Source organism: Anopheles bellator, chromosome 2 (assembly GCF_943735745.2).
Source record: "Anopheles bellator chromosome 2, idAnoBellAS_SP24_06.2, whole genome shotgun sequence".
Classification (NCBI taxonomy): Eukaryota; Metazoa; Arthropoda; class Insecta; order Diptera; family Culicidae; genus Anopheles; species Anopheles bellator.
Window position 1 is genome coordinate 71,923,842 of NC_071286.1, and position 20,725 is coordinate 71,944,566.

The 20,725-nt window shown below is 51.3% G+C and overlaps 1 protein-coding gene across 1 annotated transcript in view; it reads right to left on the bottom strand.

The window, feature by feature from the left end:
• The window catches only part of LOC131211983 (bone morphogenetic protein receptor type-1B), a 76,718-nt gene that overhangs the window by 39,306 nt on the left and 16,687 nt on the right, over positions 1 to 20,725 (bottom strand). Inside the window, exon 2 of the mRNA XM_058205685.1 lies at positions 14,463 to 14,477. Within this exon, the coding sequence (XP_058061668.1) occupies positions 14,463 to 14,477 (15 nt within the window). The remainder of the gene's footprint in view (positions 1 to 14,462; positions 14,478 to 20,725) is intronic.

Genomic DNA, 20,725 nt, shown 5'->3' on the forward strand with positions numbered 1-20,725 from the left:
GAGCGGAAAAGACAGAGCCAACGACAACACGAAGAACGTAGAACCGCCACTGGGGCGCGCGTCCTAACCCACAACGGGCGGCGCAAAAGTCAACGAGTGTCAAGTGATTTAGATAAGCTTGCTTGCGGATTGCGACGAAGCCGGCCGTTGGTCGGATGCGCTTCAAAATGCGCCTCCACGCAGCGAGCGAAGCGTTCCACGAATGACACTCGCGTCACATGACACGAGGAGGTTCGAAACGAACTTCACTCGAAACGAAGCAAAAAAAAAAACCATCGTAACAAAATAACATGAAACTTGACGAACACGCGAACCCTGCGCGAGGTTCACAGTTTCGGAAAAGAAAATCCGTTATTAACCACCCGTTTGTGCATGTAAAGCGCGGTGTCTTACTACTGCGCGATCGCGATGTTTCACAACGATCATGTTGTTGTATGTTGTGCTGCGCACTCCGATCAGTAACCTTTTGACGTCACACGGTCGTCGTCGCTACCCCAAAAGTGTCCACCGATGCAGTTTGCCCGTTTGCCCGTGACATATTCGGTGCAAGACCTTGCGTAGGGTTTTATCGTGAACCGTTACCACAACGCGGTGACTGCATTCCTTGTCAACGGTAATTTGGGATCCTGTGACCGTACTCTGATTATAGGCACTGATTGTAACACCATGACGGAAAGGATTTGTTTATTATACCCAAAAAGGGCACCCTTTTCCAATGCCAATGTTTGGGGCATTTCTGTGGGGTTTCTCTGCAAAGATTTGCTCTCGACTCGTTCGGACCGAAAAGGGTGGTGTAATTAAAACTGAAAGGAAGCTGACAAAATGGGCCCCCTCCTTTCGAAAGTAGTCAAATTCCCGAAAGCTGGCATTCGCTCGAACGCCAGGAATCATTAACCGCGCACACACCGGCGACGGCGGCGCATCACGAATCGAATTCAATTTTAATTGATTTCCAGTTTCTCAAGTCAACGTCGTGGGCCACAAGCTTTCCCACAGCCACCAGCCAGCCACCGATTCGGATTCGGTTACGAATGTGAATGCACCATTTTAATGCATCGCGATGCGGGGCCGATGCGTGATCGAAGATGACTCGCCGTGGTCAAGCATTTGGTCCGGCCACCGTCCGGCCGTGTCAGTCATCGGTCAAGGAAGCTTTTTGGTAATCCTGCGGTCAGTCCCGGCCAGGGGCCATTCAACAGACGGCGTCGTCGTGCATTCATGTGTCGCGCCATTGAGGTGGAAATTTCGCCCCGAACGGCAATCCGACGTGCAATTGAAACAAATCGGTGCAAGGTCCCGCCGGGGCCCCCGCCGGGTGTCGCCGGGCACATTCGGTGTATGCATCTCCACAAGTGCATGGTGGCGATTTTATCTTTCTGGCACCGGCCGTAAAAAGTATTGGTAACATGCCCTTCTTGCCAAGAACCCATCGAAGGGCGTGAGGACCACCGCATCATGGGGCCAACTCCAGGGTGATTGCCCAAGAGGCACACCGTCCGTTGGCGTGCGTGTCAAGCAGCAAATTACAATCTTCATGGCGCACTTCACGGGGCAGGCGGGCAGCGAACCTGACCCCGGTCCGGGATTGATGGAGCGCTACACACTAAAATAGCCGTTCATATATCATCCTCTAGATGCGGCCAGGGCACCATCGGTAATGGTGTGTCTAGCGGGTCTTCTTGCCAGCGCCAGTCAAAAGCGCAATTACGGAGCGTTCGGCGTGGCGGGTTCAACATTTTCTTCACTTCCTTTTACAGCCAGCCAGCCAGAGTGCAGCAGGATGGTGGTGGCAAGAAATTGGACTTGACGGAACGGAGAAAATTACCCTGTACGCCGTGGAACGCGGTGGCACTCGGCTGCCGCGTCAAAGTGTTGACCGAAGGATCTGGCCGTAACGGTAGAAGCTGGGCCCTGGGACCTGGCCGGGACGATCGGTGTCATTCGATCTGTATACGGTTGGTTCTTTTCCCGAGGCTTTTCCGAAACGCTTCACGGGGTTCCAATCCAGGAAACGGTGACCAAAACGGGCAACTCACGCGGTTGAAATAGTTCAAGAATGGGACCCAAGACCGCTTCAGCAGCTATGACCGTTTACGGAAAGCCCTGGAAATGGGGGTCTGGAAATTCATACACGGCCGGCCGGCCGGCCGGGATGCTGTGGATCCTCGCCGGCACGACGGGCACAAATGCCCAGAGTAGGGAATATGCTTAAAGTTAGTTTTAAAAATAGCCAATAGAGCTCGGCTTGTTTAGCACCATCAGGCTGATAAAGTGAACCGCTTCTCATTTGCTTCTCACTTTTCCCGCGATGGACGGACGGATGGCAAAACACAGCGTGGCGAGCGCGCTAAACGGCCACCAGCAGTTTGTTGGGAGCATTGTTTTGAAATCGATCGCATCTTGTTTGGCAAGGCGCAGCAGTTCTGCAGTTGTTGAAGTTTTGCCCAGAAAGGCGCAAGCTGCATTATTTTCGCGCAGTCGACACGGGCCGTCCTGGTGTCACAAAACATCACCCACCCAGAGCACTCCTGCCCTGGCCTGCCCCTAGCTCCGTTCCGGGTCGTTCGTTGACAGTTTCCCTTCGGATGCCATAAGCCAATGCGCCAACAAACGGTGGACCCCTGACGGCAAAATGGAAGCATAAATCTCTCTCTCTCGCGGTCTCTCTCTGCCCTTTCTTGCCACGACGGCGAAAGGTCGCCATTATGCGACAATGGAGGCGATGGCGAGGAAAACGAGGCCCGCTTGCCGGTGCCAAGTATTGGAAATAATCTAAATAAGGCATATAAATTCGATACCCGCGTCCGGTGGCATCCGTGCGGACCGAGCGGATTCTGTCACGGCCCCACCGGATTTTTGCTTCCCTGCGACCCGTAAAATGATCCTTCAGTTGGTTGGCGAAGCCATGCGCTCGGCTCGGCGTGAAGTTTTGCAAACCAGCAGCAGCAGCAGCAGCAGCATAACAATGCAGCATAATTTTTCTTTCGCTCTCTGCCGTTCCACTGCGCTCCGTGCGAAATCGGCGTAGGTCAGCGCAAAAACAGAGGGCGAGGAATAAAAATCAAACGAAACGTGCGCCGCCCTGGGGTTGCAATGCGATCTGCCCCGTCGGAGCGAACCCAAGGCAGCAGACGGAGCAGACCGAGGCGGATGGCGGATAGATTTTTATCAACCGCCGCCAACGACTGGCGTCCGGTTGACGCTTCCGAGAGGGCGGCCGCCAAGAATGCGGCCGAAAGAATATCCGAGCCGTTGGAGCCAATTCAATTCAGTGGCCATTCGCTGGCACTGTGGAAAAATATGAACGAACGGTGCAGTTGTTTTTGCGTCGGTCACGCTGTGTGCCACGCGGATCGTGGCGACAAAAACTAATTTGAAGATGCCCAAAACACATTTGCGGCTAGTGAAGATTATTCCCGCATTCGCTCACTGTCGGCCACACTCCACAATCCGTCGCAACAAACTAAGCCAACGACGCCAGGTTCGTCGGGCGGGAGCCAAAATTGCTAGCTACCAGCGCCCCAGCGGTGCTAAAGGTGGTCGCGTTCGCATAATTTACGCTTCCATTTTGCGCGCCCACTTCCGTCGGTTCCTGCGGTCGGTGCCGGAGCCATCGTTCGAAAGACTGCATCGCCGTGCGACGCGACGAACTTTGGTTCGAGGCGGCTACAAAAGGGAAGGCGCAACAGGGATGTACGTTCTCGGTGTTCCGACACAAGTTTTCCATTCGTTAACCAGTGCCCCGTTTTGGGTATTGGGGCCGACGGCACGACGGTGCGGCCAATGCGAATGCTGATTATGTTGCTGCGCGGCTCGGCCCCAACGGAAATGCAACCGCGCGAGGCGTTACTTGAAAGTATGGTAGGAATAATGACAAACAAAGGCTGAAAACTGGAGAGCCCCTGGCTCCAAATCCACGCGGGGCTCAGCCACGCCGCGTGCACTCGCTGGCTGGCCATCGCCACGATCTGATTGCTCGGTAATTTACAGGATTCGGTCCAACTTTGGTATTTTGTTCCAACCTTACACTTGGTCCATTCTTCGGCTCGGCAGTTCCGTAATTGCATCCCTACGGAACACTATTGAGACACGGAATCGCCGTCATTAACACAGAGCACAGACAGATGGGTGATGTTGGACGATACCTTAAATTATACCCTTCTGAATCAATATGATTTTCAAAGAAAGGGCTCCCTTTTGGCGTTACGTGGTGTATTGACCCTTTAACGGGGTTATAGCAAAAGTGCATCCCCAGTTCTAATCAGCCTCTCTTTCGTATACCTTTCTTAGTCCTGTGTGATCCTAACCCCGCGAGGCCCCCGGACTTTAATGTTGTCTCCGACCGGACAGATTCATTCAAACGACTCGATCGCCGCGTGGCGGAGTCAAAAGGTTAACCGATTCACGAACATTTAGCCCCCCCTTGTAGCAGCATCTCCGAACGGTTCTCCGATCTCCGCTTTTTAAACTGCCCATAAAATAATTTAGCTTTTATTGTACTCTCTGCACGATCGCTGTGACTTGATCGTCGCTGAGCCTGATTTTCGAGTGAGGCCCCTTCGGGGCCACTCGGAATCCTTTCCGACACCTTTCCCGCAGGGCGGCGGCTGATTCATCGTTAGCAAGCCAAATTCGGTGACCCATAGCGCACCAGAGAGCGGGACATTAGCGCAAAATATGATTCGCACGGCGGAGAGAAATTAATTTTATAGTTTTATTCAATCACCCCGCGCGCGGGCGCGCGCGGGCGCGCGCCACGAAAGCTATCGCTTCCTTCGGGTGGCGTGACGCGGACAAGCATCCTCCCCGACACCGTGATCTTCGATGGCGACGGCATGCCGGCGCACGTCTCCCCGCTTCGTGCCCTCCCCCTTGGTTCCTCGTTAATTTGATCCGTTATTTTTCCGCACATATTTCGCCAGTCCGGCCCGCCGTAGTTTATTTGATATTTTGCAGTAAATAACGGCGACCGACTGCCTTCGTGTTTCCTTTCGTTATTTTACAGTACCGATTTTCGCTGGCATTGGCTTTGGGTCCGTGGTTTGGGAGTTGCACGAGTTGCTCACTCGGCTGCCCCACTGATTGATATCGATTCCGGTGGGACCCCATTTCTGTTCTCCGCAACCTTTACACGGAACGGACGAATTTAAGGACGGACCACGGGGACCATTACTCTGGCGGGCACCAGCCGGAGCCATTTTCCCCACCCCGGTGCCGTACTGTTGCCGATCGCATGGCGATTATCTGTGCTGAGAGCACGGAACGAGGATGCTTCGACGTAAGGACGAGTGCCTAACTATTGCTCGATGGCCAACGTTCAGCTCAAAAAATTGAGCTGAAAATTCATAAACTTATACAGGGACTTGCGCGATGAACGAACTCTGCCAGTGCTCGCGTAAACGGATCCGAAATCGGAAAAGTGGCTATAAAAAGTGCGATCCAACCACGTATCAAATGGCAAGAATGCGCTTGCCGGAGAAGCCGACCCGCGGAGCGGACCTTTGGATCACCAAAGTGCAGTGCCACACATAACGCAGCGCGCAAGGAAATAAAATGAACCAGCCCCAAAATGCAAGATGACAGACAGCAGATATGGACCGCGGAACTGTCGCGCTTTGGCGTCAGCGCGGAGCCATAAAAACAGGAAAAAGAGAAACAGTAAAGTGTACAAAATTTGGCCCCGGCGTTCTGTTTCCGTGGCGGCGGCGATCGGATCGGACCCCGGGAACCCATGCGCGAGGTGAAGTGTTGCGCGAACGATTTGCAACATTAATTTTATTATTAAATATATAAATGAATAAATTACGCCAATACAGCGCCGCGCACAGCTCCAGGCCCTGTGAACCTTTTTGGGGCCTTTGGAGAACGTATCAGCATAGATCGTGTACGGAGTCCAACGTTCTCCACTTTATGGTCGTGGCAAAATTTGCGTGGATTAATAAACGATAGAATCAAAGCCGAAGCCTCCTTCGCTCACGTGAGCCGGTCGGTCTTCGGTCCGAGTTCGAACGCCGGAACGGCCATTTGGAATCCCTCGATGGCCAACGATGATCCCCGCGCCGTTTACCATAAATCATACCGTTATCGATCTCTTCCTCGGAACAGATGGAGGTTTTTGGTCCCCCCTCCCTCCTCTGCCGGGTGACACACAGTTCACACCCGCGGCTGCGGGAAGAAGCTGCGCGAAGGTGGAACCCACACTGTGGCCTCCGAGCCGTCCGTTTTTATGTGTATCGTTCGCGCATAATAAGCGAAAAAAAAGAAACGGATTTCGCTTTCCATCAACCAGCACCGGGCCAGCGAAAAGGCACCGGGCTATGGACGCCGGTGGGCATTAAATCTAGGAATGGGACAAAATTATTGTGCCATTAAGTCTTATAATTTACGACAATCCCACCCATAACGGCGGTTAGTTATCATAACTAGTCAGTGTGTATTGAAATATCGCATCAAGCATTAGGTTTCATTCACGAACACGCACGCTGTCCGCCAATGTTACGTCGTGGCCGCGATGACTCACTGCTCACTCACGGGGCTCTCTCGCGGAACTTGTTGTCCTTTGGAAGAATGTTGGGGAGGCAACCCCAATGTCCTTCTGAATGTCGAAATGTCGAAACAAGCAACCAGGATTTCTTCCAAAGCTTCCCAATTTCAAGATGCTCTAATTTTTGCCAAAACAGTATTAGTTTAGCCCTGTGCCGAAATGTCCCAAAGTTGAGTCGCCACAGCCACAAAAACCCGCCTCTGCTGGCGTCGCCGGCGTGTGCGCTAAAGCTTGGACCGCGCCACGCGAAATGGACGCGATCAAACGTGACGGCTGATATGTTGTTTGGATACAGCAGAGGCGTCAAACTGACGCGCCTTTTTTTGCTTCTTCTCTTCCCTGCGCTTGGTTCGTCGCGTTCCACGACGTTCCGGGGGGTGCGCGCCTCCCATCCCGTGTGGAGCACAAGCATAATAACGAAGGAATTGGTGCAGAAAAAGGAATCCCGAAACGCCAAGGAGATGTGCCGTGAAGCTGTACGCCGTCGCCGTCGCCGTCATGGCACGAATGGAACCTGGACGTACTGGAAGATAAATTAAAGTCCGTAAGCCCTGCTGAGCCGTAGCACCAAGAACGGAGCCGCTGTGTAAGGGGAGCTCTCTTCCGCTTGCGTTCTGTTTTGCTTTCCGTTTTCGAATCCCGCTCTTAATCCGTCCCGGCCGACCGGCCGGCGGGCGCGCCATGGAGCCTCGGTACGCGCGTATCAATATCCGTATCCGGGGCGCTGTAGCTCTGCTGTGTTTCGATCTCGGTCGATTCGCCACACAGCGTTCGCGTTTTGACGAATGCCCATCATTTCTGGGGAGTTGCCCGTGGCGTGTTGCCGAGATAATAATCGTTTTTTGCCTGCTGTTTTTTGCAGCGTTCCCGTGGCCCCAGGTCGTGCTCAGGTGGTCGGCAGCGACCAGCATATCCTGGCCAGCGGCGGGCCCGTAGACGATCACAAATCACATTAGAAGCAATCATCTGACGTTGGCCTGACGTCTTCCTGCTGTCCTGTGCTGGGAACCAGCACCACCACCACCGCTCGAAGGGCTCGAAACTGCACCCGAAAAGAACCCGCGCTGCGTCCATGAGGGCCCCCGGGGGCCACCTCTTGGCCGGGGTGAAACCGGCAATTAAAATTAACATAAGTGATATTTAGCCTTACCCTCTGACTACCGTTTTCGGTGGAGCATAATAATCACGCTTTGCTCGGACACAGCGCAGCGCAGCGCCCGGCCACTCGGGATCACAGCTTCCGAATATCAATGAAACGGAACCAGTGCGAGGTCAGCAACAACAGTGTTTCGCGTTTCGCTTTTTGTTAATGTGCATTTTTTGCCATCGCTGCCGGCGGCCGTCCTTGGCGACAGAATTACACTTTCGACTCCGAGTCGAGTGGGGGGCCGAGCGTTCATTATGCTAATGCCAATTTTATGCTCCACGCAACTATTACTTCGGGGGTCCGCGTTATTATGGGTTCAAAACATTTTTTTCCGTTTGAAAACGCCATTCTCGAAACGTGAAGCGAGACGCAGCCGTCACCGGCTGCAGGCTCCGCGGATCCGATTTCAGTGATTATGTTTGACACAAAAAGAAGAATCCAATCGCCTGAAACAATAAATCTTTCGCAATTAAGCGCTCATTTTCACACCAGCACCATTCGCGGATAGAACTACGGACTGCGGCTCCCACGGAATCCGGCGTGAACACTAATTTATGGCAGATAGCCGATCGATCGATGCTTAATCAGCACACACGTTCGACACGGGAAGCTGCCGGGGCGATTCAAATCAATTCCACCCGTCTGTATAATTAGATTATTCCACTAACTATCGACCGACCATAACTCGTGGCTTATCCCAGCATTTGGAGATTTGGGCAGAAAGTCCACCAGCGCACGCACGGAAACGGCACGTCCGCGTGATTTATGGAAGAAGAAAAACAAAACCCGGAGGAAGACAGCCTGTCTTGTTTTGATTATCGCACGCATTGCGATCTTTTCACCGATCGAATATCTTCCGTCGGCTGGCTGATGATGCCGTGATAACTCCGCGCGCGTATAAGCACATTGGCGGATTAAGATTACCATACAGACGGAATCTGAAAAAGGTGTCAACACTTTATAAAAATTAACATCCAAAACTACTATCCATCGGCTCGCGTCTGCCATGTGAGGGCAATACAAGACGTCCCCGAGCGGGTCCTGCTGCTGTCCTTGTTTGTCGGACGAATAAATTCCCCACAAATCACCGGCCAGTATTTGCCTAATTGAAGACTATTAACTAAAGAAATTGATGGTGAGGCTCGTTTTTTTTTCTTTGGTCCCCCGAGCGACCTGCAGCACCACCAACCTCGACCATATCGGGGTTGATGCGGTCGGCGGCCCCAGCAGATATCCGTATCTAATCTAAAGCACTCGACGATAAATTACCCGAAAAACCCACCGAGCGAGCCAGAGCGAGAAGAATGTGTCGCGCTCGGCGCCGAGAAGAGGTGAAAGAATTGTGAATGAAAATCCCGGTTGGCCTTTCTTGGGAGAAAGACCGGGCCAAATCTTGCCTCCGCAAAGCCCGAAGGATCCGCACCAAAGCTCTAGCTAAGCCTTCCCCCATCGGAAAGAATACGGTTATCGGTCTCTTCGCTGGCGCTGCCCACGATTATCTGGGGGTTTGTGGCGAGCATTTATTGCTTCTCGGCTTTCCCGAGGCCGATGGGGCCGCGCAACGTTTGCCAGAAATATGGCCCCTTCATTGGCCACAGATAAGCCACGGATCGGTTGATGCAAATCAGTGTAACCTTCACTATCCTTCAGATTCCAGGGGTCCGTCGCCAGGACAGTCGCCACCGAGTGGACGTTCCACCAAGGGACTGGGGCTAGAACTTCTCACCGTCGGTCACATCAAACCCGTGGCCGACGGAGGGAACCGAACCGGCAGACACCCGGGGGTTAGTGTCGCCCGGGAGGTCTCCTCCGTCTGGGTGTTATTTTAATTGGATTTCATTTTTCTTTGTCGGCAAGGCGTACGCCCGCCCGGACACATCCTGCATTCTTCTGCCTTGTTGGACGGTTGGAGCCCGTCAAACGGTCCGGGACCGAGTCGAATTATGGTAATGAAATTACCGTCAAAATTACCCGCCGAGCGTCCGAGAATGCGTCCATTTGTGTCCTATTCGTGTGGCTACAAAACAAAACAAAAAGCGCGCCATATGGTTTGAAAAAATCACACATAATTTGTCTCGATTCAAAGAGAAAGTTAACCGTCTTTCTCCGAGGTCCGAATCGGCTGGCAATTTGCAGGGAACAGTGGCCACCCCACCCCACCGGCTACCGACAGATCCTTTTGCAATTAACGTCACCGGGGCTCGGATTGATAAAATGGAATGTTTATTTCATATTTTACTCACCCCGAAGGATGGCGCCTGCTCACGACAGTTTGATGTGGTCCGGGAGTCGTAAAACGGGCGAAAATGCCAAGCTACACACGTAACGAATGGCGATCCGATAGCAAAAACGACCGTCTCAAGCGGTGTGATAGACCGGAACCGTCCGGCGCCCCGAAAATCCCGAACCAAAGGATTGGCCCCCGAACATTTTCGGCCTAATGCATTCTCTGCCCCCTTTGGACTCGAGCTCCGAGTGGGCACGGTTTAAACTAATTAGAAAGCGCCTCGCAGCACATGGAATTGGAGGGGAACTGGAAACATTTGAAAGCTCGAACCATCGAAAAACGGTCGGCTTCGTCGCGACGGGTTCGTCCTTTCGGCCGGTTTTGGGCCGAAGCCGCCCCCCCCAGGGAGCATAAATAAAGTTTATCATTTGTCGCGCTCCTTTATCGCGAGCCCCCCGGCACCGTTTGGGGTCCGGCACGTTTGGCCATCCGCGATGAGATGATCCCCACACAACACTGACCTTGCGGCGGGTGGACCGACCGTTGATGGTCGTCGATAGTTCGTGCGCTCCCCCGGAACCGACCAAACACGTTTTGAACCGCCGGCTCAACACCCGAAAAACTATTCCCTCCACCGGACCAACGGAGCACGCCCGGCTAAAAAGTGTGCCAAACCATAAACTATCCATTATATGATTGACTGGGATCGCTCGGTTGGGTTGGTGGGCGACCGTTTAGCGAGACGCCACTCGATAGGGAAGCAGCTTAAAGCCGTCCCTCCGGGCGATAATCGACCACGGATACGGCGCGCGTAAACCGTACATTTTTAATCTCCCCGGAAATGGGTAATATTTTCCAACGAGGTGGTATTTATGAACCTCGCTCGGGTCCGAACTTTAACTGCAATGGAAACTACGTCCAACCACAGCCTCCAAACGAGCGAGCACAAAATGGGGGCGATCGTCGAAGGGAGATAAGCAACGGGTGGACCGACTTGGACCACCGGTGGAGATTCAGGATCAAAACCGGCCGATCAATCGCACGTTTTAGGTTCCGTTTAATCGAATACGAAAAAAGGGGCTTTCAACAACAAAACAAATGGAATGTATGCAAAATTATGTCCGAATGTTAATTATAGCCACAGCCACCAAACTCTTGGTTGTAAAATGCCAAATACTGGAAAATCTACCACAGCACAAGGTGTCAATAGGACCAAAATGATAAAAATTACATTGTGAATTCAGGCACCGCTGGGCAATCGGAAAGTTTCACCTTACCGTGAAAACGGCCACCAACAACCATCTTGGATACGCTTAATTATGATGTCAAATAACGCTGTTTACATCCACCGACTAACGGAGGCCGTGTTTGGCCGCGCTCCGGTGGCGACCCGCGGGTTACTGCTGTGGGGCAGTATGGGGCCAGCGTAAGAAGCTTGAACCACCAGCTTGAGTAAACAATAGAACCTATTCACGCCACTCATCACGAACCCGTGTGCCACCCAAGACGAGCAGCGGAACGACGAGCTGCGCTGCCCTATCACGGACGACAAACGTTTACCACCAGCAGCATGCACCGCGTGCATGCTGTGAATTAAACAAACAAACCACCACCAATCGAGCTGCCGTTTTCTGCTGCTTGCTGGTGCGATGTTTGCACAGCTCTTGTAAGATGATTGCAGTGTGTGACAAGCCAAACAACCCACATGCATGCACGCAACCCCGGAACGACCTGCCTGAGAACTGTCTCGACCCCTTTGCGGGCCCCTGCAAGCGTATCGGTCTTCTCAGATTTGAAGCTTTCGGTAGCGTCGCTTGAGATGCTAGGACTGGGGTTTCAGCACACATTATGGAACGAAACCATTCTCTCCGTTTCTCATATGCGCAACGGTTCGGATAAACGGATTGATGTTGTGACTAAAAACAGTTCAATGGTCGCATAATTGCCTTCCAGGGTAATTGCTTTATTTCTAGCTGAGCCAAGTGGAAACCTAGTCGCAAACTGTTGTGAGTCACAGCACGAGGGTGCAGCACGAGTATGGAGCTGCACAGTTGGCACACTCCCAAGACCTCATACGTCCATCATCAGCGGCCGATGTAACTCAATACGCTTGAAGTTAGGCCACAGTTTAAACCCTGACTCCGACGATGCCCTACCGTTTGATCGTTTCAATCCAAGTCGAAGGCGACGTTCAACATTTATATGATGCAACTTTTGTGCACAGTTTATTAATTTACGTTTCAAAAGTTGCAAAAAAAACAAGCTGGTAGCAGCTGCAACTAACGAGCCCTATCCCGTTGGTCGTAAAATATGTATAGTGACCAGAAATGGCCCACGAGCAGCAGAGCGGTGGCATTTAGCACCCGAACGTCGTTTTACCACCTCACGCCCGGCAGTAAACACTATTTTGGAAACCAGCACTTTAACGGCCGAAGTGATAAGGAGCAATACTGCAGCAGTATGACCTCCTCCGTTGCACTCGGACGGGTGTGACCCGCCGGCCCTTTTGTGGGGAAAAAACAGGCAACCCCATTCCAAGGTGGCCACTTTAGGGGGGGTAAATGGTTTTTTCGTATTTCCTGCGGCCATCTTTTTGCCCTTAATTTTTATTTTGCCTGCCAACCGGCCGGAACCATAATTATTGATCATATTTTTTGTGTTTCTCAACGAGAGGTGCAATTTATGATCTGGTTCCGCGGGCCGGGGTCAGCGCGATTCAGCGTTGCCGTCGAGGATGCCAGGTTCTCGGAGCGGTAATTACTGCCACTCGCGTGTACCATCGCGCCGAGGATTACGACCCCACCAATTAGCGATTATATTTTATTTGCCATATTTAAACATAATCAGGGCCACGTTACTGGAACCGTTACGCCGGTGCAGCAATTTCAACACTTTTTTAAGCAACTCGTGTCCACCGTGAATGAAATATTATTATTAAATGGAACTGGCGGATGCTGTGCGGATTCACCGGACCGGCAAAGGACTGCCGACCGGTTGCCCTAACCGGGGCCAAATTTCGTTGACATTTACCGCGTGCGGCGCACGGAAGATTAATCATCGGGACCAGGGCGGACGCTCGCGCAACGTGTAGTTGACATTTGGGAATCTCATCGTCGCTATCATCCCGATTCGTGATTCATTACCGTGAACAACCTCTCTCCCGGTCCCGGAAATGGATTAATGATCGCGCATCGCGCGCACTACACTTCCGGGGGACTTTCCTTCCAAGGATGGCTACGGGATCTATTTTTGACACCGGGACGTTTCCTCGTAGCAGGCGCATAATTCCGTTTCAAATGCCTCAACGCAACGCAGTGCCGGTGCACCGGATCGGATGGTTATGTGACGCAAGATGGAGTCAGTGCGCTCCGGGACTGCCAATCCTGTTAGAGCCCTTTCGCGCTTTGGAGGTTTGAAGTGCGAATAAAGCAGAACCAGCGCACACGCTGGATGTGGTGGCTGACAAGCAGACGGTTGACGTTTCGCCCTCATTTGCGTGTCCATGTCCCCGTCCGTCCGGGTGATCTAATTCGGTGAGCGAACAGCCAAGTGGTGAAACCCTGCAAGTGCTGCACGACGACTGACCGACGAGCGACCCAAATGTGATTTGAACGGACCAACAACTGTGCGAACGTATCGATCACATTGAAGTGGTCCCCGGTCGAGAGGATACGCTGGGCGCGAACTGGGCAGCGTGGGCCGTGAATATTCAACGCGACCATCCATGGCCAACGGAGTATGCTTTGAAGCAGCGAGACAACGAATGGAACCCCACCCCATTATTCAGAGGCAAACAGCATCCTTTGTTCCAAACGCCACGAAGGCGCACGAAACCCACAGCCTTCTGAGAGCCGTTTGTCGATAATGAAGTTCGCATCGGAATGACGCGGAGTGATAGAGCCGCGTAGAAACCGTGGCAGCAGCGTGTTCCACATGCAAAATCGACACTCGAGTGGACATTCGAGTCCGTCGGGCAAATGGCATCGATAATACCACCATCCGGCGACCCGGCTCTGGTGGTGTTGCCCAATGGTTCTTGATTTGCATAAAACAGCGACCTACAGCGAACGGACCCCGAAAATGCCCCCGGTCCAATATGCTCTATAAGTCTTCGAGCGCGGATTTCGCACGGAATCACTCACAAGGTGCGTCGAGTTGGGACCGCGCTTCGGGGTACTCGACACCCCAACTCCCAAGCGCTACTGATGGCCGGAGGATGTTCTGACGAGCGAACCCCACCGGTATCGTTCACCGGGAAGATTTGCGTGTTTTTTTGGTTTCTTATTTCCCCGAACACAAATCGAATAATTTACGATAACTGCATTTTGATGAGGGTGATTCGTTGGAAAGCCCGCGGAACGGAAACATGTATTAGCATCAGGGTTTCCGCGCCGTCCGCGGCCTGACGGAATGATCTCACGGACGCCAGTGATACCCAGGCGAACGCGAATCTCCGGTGTGAAATGGTCCGGCATGAGTCACGACGATTTGGTGAGGCAATTCCGGGCACATTTGACTTGGGTAAATTATAAGCAGCTACATACCTCGGGCTTCAATATCTACAAAGAAAAAAGAAACAAATTATGCCATTGTCACAAACCGATCATTGTGATGATTATTTAACTTCGTACATGTTACAGTAAAGTTTTATTTTTCGTTTTATCAACAAACATGTTTTCTATTTTTTAATAAAACTCCAAGCTGGACCCCACTCGGCTGATGCCATGAAGTACTCGCCTTAAGCGATTGAACACAAGTATCAGCGCTCCCGGCCACTAATGGAAGTCCTACGCGCTGGACGCGTCTGTGCAACAATGTATGCCCACAACGGTGTCGGCGACATATTTTAGGACACTTGGCGTCACTACAGTCGCTACTCTGCCCCCTCAGTGGGCGTTCCGCCAGAAAGGGAACCGCCGGTACTTCGTGTTAAAACGGTGTCGCCGCTCGGTAGCACTCATCAAACGGCTCGACAAGATGCTCCTCTTACAGCACCAAAAAAGGAAGATACCACGGGGGTTGATAGATAGATTTTGCGCCAGCAGACACTTTCGAGCTGACAAACACAACACGTGAAGGTCGGCATCGTCGGCCAACTTCAAACCACTAAGCGGTTTAGTGGAGTAGCTTGTGCCGAGTACTGAAAGTGCTTATGAAAAAGATTTTAGCGCATGTCGCACGGGCTATATTTACCGTGCAGTTTCCTATTTGCAGCACCCCGCCGATGCTCCGGCATCACGTGAGTCTGGCGACGCCAAGTGCGTTTGCTTCCTGTTGGATAGTTAAGACGTGAAGCGGCTAATTGCTCGGGGTCGCTATTTTTAAAGTTAACACACCTCTATTCGATGCGACAGAGAAAGAGAGAACCAGAACGTGCTCCATAAAGGGGGGAAAAACTGATGTTTTAACACCCCGCAGAAGAAGCCCATCGTCCCCGGTCGTCTGTCAAACATTCGCCGACGACACGGCACTCGCCTGTGTACCACACACGAGTGACGTTAATTAGCATTTTGATCGACGTTTTCCGCTTTCCAGGGAGTGCTCCAAAAGGGTTATTAGGTTCACTTTCCCTTCCCCGGTTCCGCGGTGCAGAGCGGTTCCTCGGCAAACTGGAACGCGTGATGATAAAGTGCCACTCATATCGCATCCCCAGCGTCCACCCCGGTCAATGGGGTGGTGGGTTTTACGCAATACCCTAGCCGTGATGCAACTTTACACCTTCGAAAGGTGCTTGAATTGCGGTTCCGTGCTTCCTCTTTCTTACCACCGATTGATGTGGCCCAGAATAAACAGGATGCTGGACGAGCAGGACGAGCTTGCAGCCAGATACTGACAGGCTGAAATGCAAAAATCAGGTTTCAATCCACAAAGCACAATCCGCCTACGATCCACGTGTGCGGTGGTGGTTATCCTCCAACCTTTCGGATGTGACGAGTGAGCAGCTGCGCACCGCAACACGTTGCGGTGTGTAATTTGAGAGTGGATCTGAAGAAACGAGTCAAAGAACGCCCCAAGCCACCAACGGTTTGCGGACCCGTGACACCCGGGACAGGTAATAAATGCGTACGTACGATGAAGCGCAGGTTTTGGCGCTTATATTCGCAAATGTGCGATAATCGCTCTCGGTGGTGGAAGTAATAAGACTCAACCAAGCTAAAGACTAATTCGTTTGATCTACTTTTTAACTCCCCGCGTCTTGATCGTGTCCATTTTGGCAATCCTAGCTGTGGTTCTTACCACCACGTTCTGCTCCTGCATCCAACGGACATTCAACGGGGCAGTGGCGATGTCCTTCAACGATGCTTTCCGCAAACAACACAAAGAATGCCCAGCAATTTGTAGGACTGAACATCACCAAAGGTGACCGAAGGAACATCATTCAATAACCCGAAAATTTCTACATTTGGTAAAAAATTCAGTCCTTTATCAAGTGAAACTATTTTAAGACTCCCCATTAGCGCAACGAAATAAAATGTAAGCTGATAATAACGTTTAAGAGCCAAATAAAAAACAAAACTGCCACACACATTATGCAAGACGGTGTTCGACATAAAGTATCCAAATTAGCCGTCGAACACTTTTCAACACGCTGCCGATAACAATGAGCTGACAAATTGCAGAAGTTAACGTTTTAAGACAAAATTTTAAACATAATCTCAAAATATGGTTGCGCCAACCCGTGACTTAGTTGCGTAAATGGCAATGGCGCTACCAGCGATTTTCGGTGATAAGTGGACCCAAAGGCCCGGGTTGGCCCCATCGGCCCAAATATCACCATCGGGTATCGCGCGTCTCCCGGGCGGAACAATGCGGATACATCGCAAAGCTGATCGTAAATAGTGGTGTTAGAAACGTTACCGTCATACTCGAGACGTCGTTCGGCCGGAGGGATGTGTGCCCTGGCCGATAATGAGCGTCCGCCAGCGACTTTAGGCGATGTTATGTAGACGGGCCAGGTACAGAGAAACTCCTATCGATCGGACGCACGGGGCCTGTTGGAGCCAGAGTCGATCGATGGCAGCTGTGTTATACTTAATTTGTGGCAAAACGAGCGGAATACTAAAATATTCTAATCCACACACGTTAACCGGCGATGCGATGCGGTCGATTCCCGTCCATCCTTAATGATGATGACCCAATGATGATGATGATGATTGACAAAAGGACCTTGAGATATCGAAAAACAAAAAGGAACTACTCCATGAGTTGTTCCAATGTTTAAAATAAGGATAAATCGTAGGTTTTTCCCGCTGGTCATTAGTTTGAACGAACATTCATTAGGCTATTCGGCGGACCGCATCAAAAAGTATGCTGCCTCTCGTTAGCAGCATTTTTGCGGATTAAACGTTCGACTTCTGGCCATTAGCATTCCAACGCGTTTAGTTAAAACACGTTAAATTTAAATGCAACCTTTAAAACAGCCAAAGCCCGAGCGGAAACATTCACACCAAAAGGTGGCACCAGCGAAAAGTGAACATAAATTTAATTAGGTGTTTAATTTACAATCGCAACGAAGGGATCCGCAAAGGGAATCCGTTCTCTCTCTAGATCATCGCAGGCAAGCATGGGCTGCGCGTGCTTTCAGGCGGGCACCTTCGTGTGCCTCTGTGGAACCATAGCAGCATAACGAGTGCATACGGCAAAGCACTAGTTGCAAGGGCCCCCTCCGTTGGGGTGGGTGAACTTCCCTCCCGAAAGCATGGACGTACCAAAAGAGACGGAGAAAATCATGGCCGCTGGAAAACGCCGCCGCTCCGACGGCAGCATAAATGAAACATAAAGCAATGGAAACCTGAAACGTACGAGCGAACGGATACTGATGTTGCCGGTCGGTTGTCCTACAACACACAGCATAGGGCACCCCTTAGGTCCCGGGCTCGACTTTTCTTCCTCTCAAGCGCGAGGTCAAGGTTCCGACAATGTGTGTGTCTGTTTCTTTTGCGTGCCGACTCCTCTCGGACAACCTTGTTTTCGACGCGACCGCCGTTTCGTTCGATTTCGATCGTTTCGAGAGCTTATTGTCCCCATTACACTTGGTACTCTCTCTTTCTCGTACGGCTGTGTCGGCCAGTTGGTGTCCGTTTTGGTTACAGATTCTTTCGCAAAAAAAAACCGCGCAAACCCGCAAACATAAACATAAACAAACGGCACGCAAAGGCGAATCCCAAAAGCAAAGCAAACGATCGGGCTCGGAAGGCGACAAAATGTCGTACATAAATAAATTATTTTGAATAAAATCAATTCAATGCAATTGCCGCTGACGGTTACACATGTCCTTATCGTTTCGGCCGATGAGGATGGCCGGAATGCAGAGCGAGCCTTGGGGCCGTTTGGGACTTTTGCGGGTGACAATAGCACACTGAATACGGAAGCAATTGTGCGTCAAAATATGACTCAACCATGTAATATTTCAACAAACAATGGTTAGTGATTTACGAAATTATTACAAAACATGCAGCAGTTCCTCTGAGTGCAAAAGAGAGCATCGGGTAGGTGTTTCTTAAATTTCACAATTTTACACCATAGTCCAACTCTGCTTAATCCACTACGATGCAATACGAACAGTGTCCTTCCACTGCCTTTGGGACCCTTCCTGTGTGCCTTTGTACGTTTGCGCTACAAAATGCATAATGTTTCGTTGACTTGCCCATCGCCTCCGCTTGGCGATCGTGATCGTCGCGGCGCTTTTTTCTTCCTGTTCCTGGCCTCTTTCGCGCGTTATTCCAATTAGCGACAAAAACACTCGGATTGATGCGGGGAGAAACCGACGAACTCGTTGATCGTTGTTATAGAAAGGCCATTCGACACGTTCTACGAAACATTAAAAGTCATTAGTAGCGGTGTAATTGAAGGAGCACACTGTTTTTTGTGCGGCCCCCAATCTCGTTAACATAGTGCTGCCCGGTGGCCGAGCAATGGTGGGTCGCGATGGCCAACAACAAAGTGTGACACTGCTGCTCATGTGGCCGCGCCCTCGCATAAAACTGTGCCGCAGCCTGTCGTGGATTATCTGGGGACAGCACTGAGGTGGGGAATGTACATTTTCACCCGATAACTAGTTCTCTCGGCTCGTTACGCCACTACAACGAGCGGGCAAGGCGTTGAAAACGATCAATTTGCGTAGTGCAAAAAGCTAATAACTTACACGGTCCACCGTCTCGCGGGACCCGGTTTTGCTGAGATCTGGTCCGTGTCTCTTCCTAGGTGTCTCCGGTGTTACTCTTTGTGCCGATTCGTTCGCCCATCATCGTCGAGTGGCTTTTGCTGGCGGAAAAAGCGGCGCGTTTCACTTCCTACGAGGAAATTATACTCAAGCGGACCAGCGGCAAACATGGTTGGCCTATGCTTAGCATCACTAATTTCATCCAGTAACAGTAAAGGATTGCAAGTCAAAAAATATATTATTTCTACCTTTGGACTAAATAAATTGTGCCGTTTCATGCGATACAAAGGGTACCATCGCGTAATGTTTTAAGTGACCCCAGGCGACCGCCAACAAGTTGGTGTGAACCAACAGACCATGCATAAACATGAATGCATCAAACAGATTTCGAGACGCATGCACACCGGAAAAAGCTTTCGCGCAAATCCCAAAAAAGGTGTCACTCGAGCCGTTAGATCCCTGTCGTTTGCGAAATGATTGACACCGTCGGTAAAATGCATTCAATGTTCTTTCCCTTTAGGCGAAAACGAATTCAACACCCTTCAAATAAACAACAAGCCGGGACCAAGCTTCTAGGAGCACTGGGGCCGGCGGCATACCAGCAGCCCCGGCCCAAGAGTGTGAAGGGATATGTTCGCGCTCGTTCTTCCCCCGTGGCCTGGGAGATCGCATTAAAAATCGCCTTCGTTTGAAAAAAGATCTGATCGAGGCACGCAGAATGCCGCCAGAATGCACGCGACGCGAGAGCATTCGTTGGCCGTTCGCGGCGACAAAACCGGGCGCAAGACACCTAATGGCGGGCGAGATCGATCGATTTGGGCCAGAATAATTGCCTGCGCGTTGTTTTACACGCTGTTTGTAATGTTCACACTTCGTTTGGGTCTTCCATTCCACGGGAGGCCCTACTTGGTCCCTCGGGAGGGGCGGTTCCTTTGATATCCTACCCGTGCGTCCCACTGGAGATGCCAGCGCTGAAATGTGTCAACATATTTGGCGCATTGCTAAACGTCGGTTTTTCTCTAAGTTTGAAGCAAGGCAAGCGAAATTTAGTTAAACATCCCGATACAGCGATGCGACAGCATTCACGGAGAAACTTTTACAACTCTTCGAAACTAGCCAGCAAAAAACAACAATCGGCTTGGTGGGATTTCGACGAAATCGTCCGCGTTTTTATGGGGATCCCAAGCGTAAATAATAGCACCCAACCACCCGGTGGAGCCCATTCTGAGATTTACGATTGGGTGTTAGGTTCTTCTTGGAAGACACACCGCTGTGTGCCGTCGTGGATGTCGGCGGACGAAGGTTGAAGTTTGTTTAATTAGTTAGGTTTCCGTGTATCGTTTTCTCCACGCGCTTAATGTCCCCCCGGAAGGTAGCGGAAGGATTTGGAAGTACGAAAAAAAACGGGGTTGCACAAACCGGTATTAGTTCATGATCGCACTACTAAGTGCTTGACGATCGTAAAAAAACACCTAGACCCGAGGCGGTGTCAACTGTGTCCGAGAAGCCCCCTAAAGGCCACCGTGTACGTCAGCAACGAGATCGTAAAATGCTAGGACGCTCTTCAAAGGGCGATTTTAGTTGGTGGTGTTATTACCAGCCTTCTGCCCACCGAATGATATCAGCCCCAGCCGTCGATAAAAG